Genomic DNA, 12,193 nt, shown 5'->3' on the forward strand with positions numbered 1-12,193 from the left:
CTTGTAAAGAAGAGATAGTACTGGAAAATCATGAGTGAGAAATAACTAGATTTGAAGATGAGGGGATGGGATACGGAACAGTAAAGATAAAAGTGTAATAAAAGTTTAAAGAGCAGGTGGGGGGTCATAGAGACAAAGGATATACAGACCATTATCAGTGAAGCAAGTGCATGTTTTGTTCAAGCATGTGAGAATGAAGCAACCTCTTGAATGAGAGCAGGTTATCTGCCAGTATGATGGGTTCAGGTAGTGAGTTCTGGCAAGCTGCTACAAGTTTGGAGAAGGATCTCTCACAGAGTAAAGGAAGGTCTAGAAAAAAGGAGCGAATCTGAGTTTTGAAGAGAATAGTTGGAGGTTTTGATACATAATTTATTGCACAGAGGGAGGCAGTTTCTTTGTTTAGTAAGTTTATATGTTAGTTTACTGAGGAATAGAGTAGCACTGTCATTAACTCTAGCCATTTTCTTTTACTGAAAATAGTGCAGTGGTATTCAAATATATTGGAAGGGTTTATAAATCTGAGGATTTGATTTTCAGCCTTTTGCAGCTCAGTGGTATTATATTTTGAGCTCAGGGCTGTTATAGGTAATCTGTATTCAAGTCTAGGAAGAAGAAAAACATATATGGCTATGGCTTGGTGTGCCTTTTTAGAAAGAAAATGAGAGAGCTAATAGGAAAGCCTTAATTGAGCCACTTTTTGGATATGGGTTTAAAATATGTTTGTTAAAGGAGAACTGCTGGTCAAAAAGAAGGCCTAAATATCTTCATTTAGACACACAAGGGAGAGGAGAGCCTATGGGGCTCATGATGATAATATTGTATAGATGATTACACTTTTGATGAGTGCCAAATCAGTGAGCTTTTCTGAATATTAACAATTTGTTTTTGTGGAGTCATTTCTAGATGGCTATGATGTCAGTTTGAAGTTGTTTCTGTAGACAGGAAAATTAGATTTATTCCCTTTAAGGTCAACAGTGTCATCAGTATAGAGGAGACAGTTGATATGAGGGAGATCTCAGTGTAGATAATTGAGGAAGAGTAAAAAAAGAAGTGGACCTAGAACAGAAGGTTGCAGAATATATTTGTTTCAAGTACCTGAGATATTAGAACCAGGGAAGGTAAAGTTATGGTTAGAGAGGTAATTTTAAAACCAGGACATCACAAGCTTAGTGAAACTGTTTTTTCTAAGGAGATAGGAGGGTGTGATCAACAGTGTTGAAGGCTCTGCTGACATCAAGAAACACAGTATCAGTAATTTTACCCTGCATAATTTTTGGAGTAATTTTGATCAGTTAGGGAGAGTATAGCAGTGGTTGTGCTGTATTTGGGGAGGAAGCCATGTTGCCTCTGACTGAGCATGTCCTGTTTAATGAGGAATTGATCCAGATGTAGTAGATATGTTTGCCTTCTTTTAAAACAGACAACCAGACAAATTCTTCTGCAGGAATCCTTGCAAACAAGTATGGAGAACAATTGCTGTCTCATTCCCCTTGTCAGGGACATTCCTATATACCTTTCCACACTTTCCACTGATTTTCAAGGTACTTCTAAAGATTCAGAAAGATTTACCAAAAAAATCACTGTGGTGACAGATTTGTTTTTCCGTACTTATGGAATGGGGCAATTACCTCAAACTTCCTCAAAGCCTTTATCTACTCACACAGGACAAGGGAAGATTGATACACTTTGACATGAAGCAACTGCAACCGACTGCCTGGATGAGTCAATTTTGATACCTTTTAGCCACTTTTTTCATGAGGACATGTAGTAGGTGCTAAAGGAGGCAAGAGAGCATGCTTTTAGAATGTTGTATGTTGGCAAATGGAAAAGATTTTCTAGTGGGCGCTTAGCCAGTAACCTGAGTCCCTTCAGGGAGTCTGCACCCCTGGTGCTTAAGTATTTGTGTGCGTTACTTATCATCTGGCTTTTTGCATACTTGCATCTAGCTGCCATTTCCGCTTGTCTGCGCTTGAATCTCCCTTTTTCTTCTCTGTTTGTGGTCAAATAGTTTATGAAAATTATCATACATATAAAACCTTCTTGGAAACAAATACCACCATCCTAAGATCTCAGTTTTATTTTGGAGAAACTGACTTTGTTACCTTTCAGCCTGCCTCTTTGGTTGAGTTGAGGTTCATTACCTGGAAAACTGTTTTACTTATTGCTCTGTCATATGCAAGGTGAATACCTGAGTTGCAAGCTCTTATGGTTGGGGAACACTATCTAATTTTCCACAGAGATAGGGTCATTCTGTGGACTAGCCCCACATTTATGCCTAAGGTGGTCTTAGAGTTCATGTTTAATTAAGCCAACAATCTCCCATTTTTTTGGTAACCATTTGAAATGCAGGGACCCCCTAGGGCGAGTCCTGAACCACAGAGATTGAATGGCTGAAAATGGACTTACATATACCGTCTGAGATGGCCATTTCTTGGAATATTCCCTTTTCTTCATGGTACATTGATCACAGAGTTAGCGTATATAAATTTGGAGGGTGTGGGGGGGCTGTACTTATCCTAGACACACGCATACCCATACCCACACCCACACACACACTTATATAAAAGAAGTTTACAGGAAAAGGCAATGTTTGGGGTTCACGCTTCTACATTTTCAGTCTTTTTATCAGTTTGTTGGCACTCTGCATTTTGTATGTAGACATTTCAGTAGGGAACCTTTTTTATCCATGGACAGAAAACAGAGGAGAACAGATTCTTCATGGCATGGATATGCACAGGCAATTCAGGTATTACCTTGACAGAACCAAGTCCTTTAGGAAAGCTGGCCAGGTATTTATTTCCTATACATGGACTAAGAATGGTCAACCTGTGTCTAAACAGACTATCTCCAGATGGTTGTCCCTGCTTTTTTGTTTTGTTACTCCCACCATGATGAAACCATTCCAGGCAGGGTTAGGGCTCCTTCTAGTATGGTCTTAACATCTTCTATGGCATATTAGAAAGGGTGGACTCTAGAAGCATTCTACAGGCAGCTTATTGGTCCTGTATCCCTATGTTTACAAAGCACTACAAACTGGATTCCTTCTCTAGGTCCAGAGCAGGCTTTGCAAGGACCGTTCTCCAGGAGCTCCTGGACCCACATCCTTCCTCATCCCAGGTTGGGTAAGCTTTGGTAATTTACCCATAGGCTACTGCAGCAGTGAGAATGATGAGCATAGTACGGTTGAATAACTTGTACTTACCCATAACCATAGATGTTCAAATTCCTCAATGCTGCAGTAGCTGCACACACGTACATAGCTGCCGTGTGTTACTACTTTTATTATCGACATTGTTGTTGTTTGTTGAGGTTATTCTTTTATTGGTAATACTAGCTGTGGTTGTTTCAGGATGAATCCTCCTCCCATTTTTTTTCTTTTGGGGTAAAAAGTCCTGACGATTTTTAGTCACTCTGGCTGCTGTTATAGTCCCTTCCAAAAGGGATTAGCCTATAGACATACAGAGTGACTGTGTGGGAGAGGGCTAGAGCTTTGGGAACCTGTTTGGATGCCGTATCTTTGGCAAGATACAACTCGTAGGCTACTGCAGCAGTGAGGAATTTGAACAGCTACTATTATGGGTAAGTGCAGCTTGCACAACTGTACTTTTCCTTCCTGCTGTTTCGAACGGTAATAAACTTTTGTGGAGGCTTTGCTAAGATCTCAGAATTTTGTGAAGGCTTGGCAGAGGTGTAGTGCATGTCTGCTTGGGTGGAAGGGTGGAAGATAGTTGATTTGTAGTCAGTGTTTAATTTACTTAAGTGTGAGCAAAACAATTGATTCCTGCACAGGAAGATCGAAAGCAAGATGTCAAATGTCATATTAAATGACACACACACACACACACACACACACATATATATATATATATATATATATATATATTTATAAATGTATATATTTTTAAGCAGAGAAGATCAAGAGGTTATTGAAAAACTGGGAACATTACAGTTTAACTGAGTTTTTGAAAGCTGTAACACAACGTAAAGCTTAGATGGCTGTCATTTGAAGATTTATTAAAAGGCTCATCGTTTCTACTGTACTTATCCTAGACACACGCATACCCATACCCACACCCACACACACACTTATTATAGGGACTGTAGTAGGATTCTTAAAGTAATTAGTTAGCTACAAGCAGATGGCCAGGCATAAAGTCTGACCATTTTAGCAATGGGACGGCCCCAAGTTGTGAAAATTGCATTCTAAAGCCATGACCATCTGAGAGTACACCTTTGAAGAAGAGTGCAGTATATGCCCTTACTCATTTCTGTTTTGGTACTTAAAAGCAGCAGTTTTAGAACAGTTAGCTTCCGCAGGCCAACAGTATCTTGATACACAGTTTGGCTTCTGCGATGCAAAGTTGATGTTCATTAAAACTGTGTTAAAAGTAATGTATTTTAGCCATATGTGTAAGGATCTCTTGAAGTTTTTTTTCTTTACTCTAGTGGGTGGCAGATCTGTTTAACAGACCATATCAGGTTGCATGGTAAACGAATGGTGATAGTTTTTGTTACTGGTCTATTTACATATTGGGTGAAATTATTTAGGAACATGATTGTTTATTAAGCACTAGTGGTAAACAATCACCTGACTGTTTTCACCAGTTAAATAAAATTGTATGATTCTCATACCTGGCATTAAGTTATATATGTTAGAGCACTGTTTGTAGATGCTTTAAACAAAGAAATACATTATTTAACCCTGATATAAAAGTGGCCTTGCAGAAATTACTGCCCACAAATGAACCTTATTCAACAATCATTGGTATAGACAAAAATGTGGTGACTGCCAGTTATTTGTTGTGCAGATATAGGATTAACTGAAATAAGAGTTATGGAGTCTTGCTCCAAAAAAATGTTAGGGGGAAACAGAAACCTGAATCTCACTTTGGTTAAATGTCCTACAGCATATTCTTAATACAGATGTGCACATATGTAGCTTTCTTCTTTTTATGTACTTTATATTTCATTTCCTGCAGATCTGCTAATATGGTCTGAAACATTCAAGACCGCATCAAGCTTAGAAAAAATGTGCTCTGCGTTGTCTTGCATATGAGTAAACTGTTTCACTTACTGACTTTTAACTTTTCTTTTTTAAGTCTGAACAGATTCTGACAGAATTCAAAGCCAGAGCTTTGGAATGCCATCCTGACAAGCATCCTGAAAACCCTAAAGCAGGTAATCTTTATTTGTTTATTTTTCAGTACAATAAATACCTGGTAATAAAATAGTTGATCTTGTACATAAATACATATAGAGAATTATGATACTATCTTGCCCCCCATTACCCATGTCCACACCGGGTCTACCAGCCATCCTCCAACCCCTGTTCTACTCTGGTATTTACTGGGGCTGGTCATGGATCCTAAGAGTATCCTGAGGACTCGGCCATCTATATTTCTGTCTGGGGTGGTCTTTTTATATGCTCTACCCACTTTTCTCTTTTCTCCTCCCCCTATGCTCATCAGTCATTTCCAAGGGCAACATCACTCTTTACTACCTGGGGTGTCATTAACGAGCATCCTCTCTCTCATCTTTCTCTATCTCTCTCTGATGATCTATCGATCACCCAAGCTGCCAGTCAAACCCAGGTTGGCTGGGCAGTAGTCAGAATTTTATCCCTTTATGCCACTGGAGCCTCTATATAGAAAATTATTTTAAACAGTATTCATTATCACTTACTAAACTTCGTGTGAAATGAGGTACTACATGTATGCTTTCACTTCCTTATTTATTATTAGAAAGTGGGCTGAACATAAAAAACTATAACTTACCAGACAACACACATTCTCCAACAGAGTATTAATGTACAAAGAGAGCCCTGGAACGAGTCCATGACTTCATGGCAGCATATTAAGCTGCTATGTAGCATGGAGAAAAAGAGAGCAGCTGCCATATTAATGGTTTTCACTCACTAAAAGTGAATGCTTAGTGAACATAAGTTAAAAGGAATAAAACCGGTGGAAAAAAATGAATAATAAAATTAACTACAATAGCAGTTGCAAGGAACTGCTGTTATACTTTCCCCTCGCTAATCATGGCATTTAAAGAACTACTTTTAGCAGAGTTTGGGAAAATAAGTAAAAGGTATGCAGTTAATTGCATTAGATGGATGTGTGTGTGTGTGTGTGTGTGTGTGTGTGTGTGTGTGTGTGTGTGTGTGTAAGAGAAAAAGTGTGTGAACTTCTTTGCTCAAGAATTCTGGATTAGTAGTCTTCACAGATTTTCAAGGAAAGCAAACAATTTTTAAGGGACAAAACAAAAATATGAGGCAAAATAAGGGGCTTTCTAGAAAAAGGTTTGTTGGGAGGAACTGCATTAATTTGCGTTGTATGCAATTGTTCATTCATTTGATCACAATGAGACATCTGAGGTGTAGACAATCAAGAAAGTGATTGTAATTGCTGGGCACATTTGTGTGTGTGTGTGTTTGTGATAGTCTGCACATATGCATGTTTGTGTGGGTGTATATTCGAGGTTTCTGCTTGTGTGTGAGAGACTGTCAACCGATACACTAGTTTATGTGTGTATATGTGTTTGTATGTGTGTGTGTGTGTGTGTGTTTGTGTGTGTCTGCATGTATGTTAAATAATATATATATGTGTGTGTGTGTGTGTGTGTGTGTGTGTGTGTGTGTGAGATGGATGTAAAGTATGTCATGCAGCAATTATATATCCTACAACAGCTACAGGACATTAGGAGGAGGAACTAAAAATGTATATACAAATAATAAAGCAAATGCAAACCTTTTTTGTTTTTTTAAGGAAAACGTAATTATCCTTTGTTGGCATTTATTATTTAGATATATGTGCTCTTTAAACACTAGAAATTAAAATATTTGGAAAAAAAATCTCCATGTAATATTTAATCTCAGGCTGTAAACAGATTGATTGTGCTAAATATATATATATTTTTTTTTTAGTTTTTGCCCAGTATGCCTGTGTGGTATCCTCTGTGGTATTATGTGGCACACATACACGCCAGGTGCTCTACATTGTAGCAGTTCTTATATTTCCTGTATTACTACTTCATTTGTGAACCACTGTTCTCTCAGATTTGTGTGTTCCAAAGAGCTGTGGATTTTTATATTATTGTTTTAATGTTTACTTTCTTGGCAGAGGCATGGTGATTAAGTCTTCCACCAGTGCAGGGCCGGCCTGAGGTAACCTAACACCCTAGGTGAAAAGGCTGCATGGTGCCCTCTGCTGCCCAACCCATCATGGCATACTCACACCATCTATATTACTTTTCTTTTTTACAGGTTGTCTTAGTCTTCATTTTTTTTTCTTGTAGTTATCCATTCATTCAATATGTTCTATCTAAGTAAGACTGCACTCTGACAACTGCAGAGGGGCTGCAAGACCTTCAGGAGCTGTGGTGTTATAGATGCTTTGAGGTACATTTTAGAGCTTTTTTCCTTCCTTGACCCAGTAAAGGCCCGACCAAAGATCATGCATTCAGAAAAGAAATAAAATCTTACTTTTATATTTCAAGGAAGAAATAAGTTGTATCTGTGTTTTAATGCTCAGCGCTGACCAAACACCATTTCACAATAAACTGACAAGACAAATGCTTGTGACAATACATATATCAGTAAGAATAGCTGGCCCCAGAAAGATAGCTGGCTGAACCAGCACCTTGTGCCAGTAATACGAACTAGTGCCCCACCCCTCAGCATTTCAAGTGAATGAAATGAAAAAAGGAAGATGCACTTTTACATATCTGCCCCCAGTTCTTACATTAAAGAGCAAAAAATGCAGATAGCTAGATGCACAACACCCCCTTCCCTTCCTGCCCAGCCATTCAGATCCCATTTCCATTTCTGTGCCCTGTCTCTGATCCTCCAACCTGCATTCAGAGTGAGCACTGTAGCTATTCATGTATGGTCTAAAGTTGTTGTGTCTTTCGGCTTTTCCCGGTTAGGGGTCGCCACAGCGGAACCCCGGTCCGCTAATGATTGGCAGTAGATTTTTACATGCCGAGTTGCCAGCTCTGACGCACAACCTTCAACGAAGGTACGCCCATTTACGCATGTCTCCACACAGAAGACGCTTAGCTGAGAATCGAACAGGACAATGTCTTACTGTGAGGCGACAATGCTACCGCAGCACCACCACTGCAGTCCATGTATGGTCTAACGTGTTGCAAGCTAATTGCTACACTTTAAAAGTATTAAAAAAAAACAAAACAACGTTTTTAAGTAAAACCTGACTGCTGAAACACTCCATGCAGTCAGGGTATAAACTGTAGCAAACTACTTGCTGTAAATGTAGCAATCATTTGCTACAGTTTATAACCTGCTCACATGAAACACTATGACACTCAGGTATTAGTTAAAAAAAATCCTTGTTATAAACTTTAATAAAATACTTACTACAAATGTAGCAAACACTTGCAACATATACCCTGCCTGCATGGAATTCTACAGTGCAATTGTTTTAGTTAACAAAAAAAGAGAGAGAGTGAGAGAGGTATTTTTTTTTAAATTATAGCAAACTGTTTGCTTCAATGGAGTATGCAGTTGCTACAGTTTAGACCACACGCAGAGTGTTAAAGTGCTCAAGTTTGACCGCAAATTCAGTACCAATTTTTAAAAGCAGGGACTGCATTAGAAATCGGGATCAGCTGATCACACCCCCCAACAATTTGCACCTAGGGCAGTTGCTGCTGTCATCCCACCCTAGTTACACTTCTGCCTCTGCCTGGTCTCCTACCCCCCTGACCTGAGAATATGTATTAAATGTCTCTGTATCCCATTCTGGTGTTAAATTGAGATTAAAATTAAAGCACAAATGCCCACAGTCCTTTTTCAAGCTGCTGCTGTCATATTTATATATAGCATGTCTGTTCACCCTCTCCTTCTAAAAGACAGCTGCCTTCTGTGTGATCTTCTGATATTAGACTGTGACAAAACTGAAAAAACAAATAGAGCATAATGTATTTGCTGTCAGACTACTATAAATAGCGTATTATTCACTCTGTCCCAAACAATGGCCACCTGCATGTGCATCAGAGTTTTGACTGTGAGAAAAATAAAAAAAAAATAATTACAATAATGATTCCAACTTGTTACTTCTAGAGACAGTACAGCACAACTATACAAGCTAAAGTGACCCTCTGAAATTTGTGAGGAAAATTAAAGACATAATGATCACATTGTTCCCAGCCCAACACAAGGTATAGTGACCACTGAGATTTTGGAGGTATGTTAAAGAAATAATGATGTCATCCCCAGTCCCGCATACAAGTACATTGACCTTCTGTGTACACCTATGAGCAGAGCTGGTTTTAGACTAGGTGGAGTTCAGGGCAGAGGCGATTACTAAGTCCATGTCAAAATCCACTTATACAGAAGTTCTAAATGTCTGGATATTCTGTGATGCATTTACCCTTATTCTTTGAGAGGTGACTGTTAAACTTGGTCCAGTACAACAGGGGCAACTACTTTCATCCAGGCAACCACCACCAAACAGTTATAGCCAGTTCTCTGTATAATTCATATGGCTGGTTGTGACAAAACAGGATGACCATGTGATGTATTTCATCTTTGTTTTAAATCCAACAGTTGCTACACATTAAAATATTGTACATTGCATCACATAATCACATTAGTCCTGCAAAACCAAAATAATAAGCAAACAGCAGCAGGCAGCTAGTCATTTCCTCTACATAAGACAGCCACAGAAGTTATACCCACTATGTCTGTGCATATCAGGTGTCCATGTTTAAACTGAGCAAGTGACAAGAGGATCAATTACTTTCATCCAGCCAACTTCAACACCCACCCAGCAGTTTTATCTATGATGTTTGATGGCTGTGTAATATTATTTCCTCCAATTTAGGTTGTTCCACACAAATCTCAACACCAGAAATATTGTCCAAAATATCTGGTTGATCACTACCAGCATTATTTAAAAATATTTCACAAACACTGTGCTAGTCATCTCATTTCTGTTCAGGATCCTGCAGTATATCCCTGATTTGTGTCTCATAATTTCCACATCTGCCCCACAAGTCGTACTTCTCGTTAAAAAAAAAAAAACTCATTCAATTGCCTTTGTGCCCACATTTGAATGTTGTGAGGTTTCTACTCCTGTGACCTCACAATGTTTAAGGTTAATATAACATGGGTTGAATGTCAAGACAACTGGAGCAGCTCCACCCCAGATCACCTGCTGTACTGCAGGCGCATTTTCTTTCTGTAGGGATATTTTTTCTTTCTTTTTTTTTTTTTGTTTAGAGCAAAGAAACATTGCTCCAAAAATAAGTAAATAAATGAAGAAAGAAAAAAACTGTACAAGCATGATGCCCCTGGCAGGCATTTAGCTCACCTATCGTTAAGGCTGGCCCTGCTCCAGTGGAAGGATTCCCAACAGTGGCACACATCCTTGCCAAGTGTCATAATGTAATATCTGTACGAGGGCCATTTGATGTCCTCTGCTTACAGCTGCTGGTGGCTTTATATATAATAAAGATTCACAAAGCCACAGTGACCTGCATGGTTAATGAATAGGTATTATATAGATTGCTGCTAGAATCTACTAGTTGGGAAGAGGAGGAGAAGGAGAAGGAGAAGGAGAAAGCTTCAGGATGTGCAATAATGCCAGCACTCAGATGACTGTAGGTGGTTAGCTCCTGCTACTGTGAGGGATCTGTAGCCACTCCTTAAGAGTCTCTGTAACCCTCCTTCTGATCATGAGCAGCCTTCATGAATGATTTATCCTTGACAACTTCTACTGTCTCCTGTGCATTTAATTAAATGCCATTATAATCTCAAGATCCTGACCATGTTATTCACCCTCTGACCCGATGTCTATGCCTGATAACACACATACACACTTTATATATATATATATATATATATATATATATATATATATATGTATGTATTTGCATATGTATGGAAACTGCTACTTTTGTCAAACAGTGCTTTGGTCAACATCTATTTAGTCAACACAGTTTGGTCGACTAAACAGATGGTCAACATCTGTCAACAAAAATAGCAGATCTGATGATTCTCAGAGTTGGGTAATTTGTCCTTTCTCTGAGAATTGTGTGATCTTGGAGTTAGAATATATAATGAGCATGGGCTATGGCGAGTGCAGTGGGGAAAAACAATGCTTTCTTTTGGCTTTTGCTGTAAATCTTTTGAATGCGCCAAGACTGTTGCTTGGCAACTTACATAATAGGGTGTCAACATGCAATCATTTGGTGTTGACATTATGCACGTTGACATTAGTGCCATTCGACAAAGGTGAGTAAATACAGATAGACACACACACGTGTGTGTGTGTGTATGTTTATTCACATGGGATCTTTTACACTTAACCTTAAGCACTACATCCTCTTATACTCCTTTTAAGCACTTGCTCCCTATTGGTTCTTTCTAATCAGTCAGTAAGGAGTTCCCTATATTATTCAGGCATGTCCAAAGGTCAGTTTCGGGTTTACTCTCCAGTCCAGCTGGTGAATCTGGGGATCTTGAGGCAATATTACAACTGCTGTATGTATACAGACCACCCTCTCCTCCTCCCAACAAGCACAAATATATGTGAGAGATTAAACTATATAGCCAAACTGGAGGCTAAGCTCTCTCAACCCAGTACTGGCACAGCCTGTCAGGAGGAGAAGGTAACCACACACACCACAAATCCAGTCTCACATAGACCTATCGCATCAGCAAACCAAACACATAAACACACAAAAACATACTCGGAGGCTCTAAATAAAAATCTGCCTAAGCAGCAGAGACCTACAAAGCAGACATCCAAGCAACCCCTACCACAAAACAATACCCACATAGCACATAGCTCACAAAGTCAGTGTGCCACACAGTCACAGCCCTTAAGGCTAAACAACACACCTAATACACTTGTAATAGGTGACTCTATTGTCAGACACACTGATGTCCCACTCACCAGGCTGAACAAGGAGAAGGTCACTGTAAGCTGCCTGTCAGGTGACAGGATCCGCCACATAACACAAGCACTCAGGTCACTCCAAAGCAAGTACAAATATGACTCCGTCATTGTCCATGCTGGTGTGAATGAACTGAGACGTAACTCCCTGGACTACATGAAAAAAGACATAGAGGAGCTGTTTGATCATGTAACCCAGGCCGATATGACCCTGACCTTGAGTAGCATCTTACCCTCACCAAGAATGATGCCACAGTATAAAGACAAAATGATCA

The 12,193-nt window shown here is 39.2% G+C and overlaps 1 protein-coding gene across 1 annotated transcript in view; it reads left to right on the forward strand.

Annotated features, from left to right (window-relative positions):
- The window catches only part of DNAJC12 (DnaJ heat shock protein family (Hsp40) member C12), a 314,683-nt gene that overhangs the window by 45,174 nt on the left and 257,316 nt on the right, over nucleotides 1–12,193 (forward strand). The window contains exon 2 of the mRNA XM_044056381.1: nucleotides 5,100–5,178. Within this exon, the coding sequence (XP_043912316.1) occupies nucleotides 5,100–5,178 (79 nt within the window). The remainder of the gene's footprint in view (nucleotides 1–5,099; nucleotides 5,179–12,193) is intronic.

Source organism: Protopterus annectens, chromosome 14.part0, assembly GCF_019279795.1.
Source record: "Protopterus annectens isolate FY-2018-M chromosome 14.part0, PAN1.0, whole genome shotgun sequence".
Taxonomy (NCBI): domain Eukaryota; kingdom Metazoa; phylum Chordata; order Ceratodontiformes; family Protopteridae; genus Protopterus; species Protopterus annectens.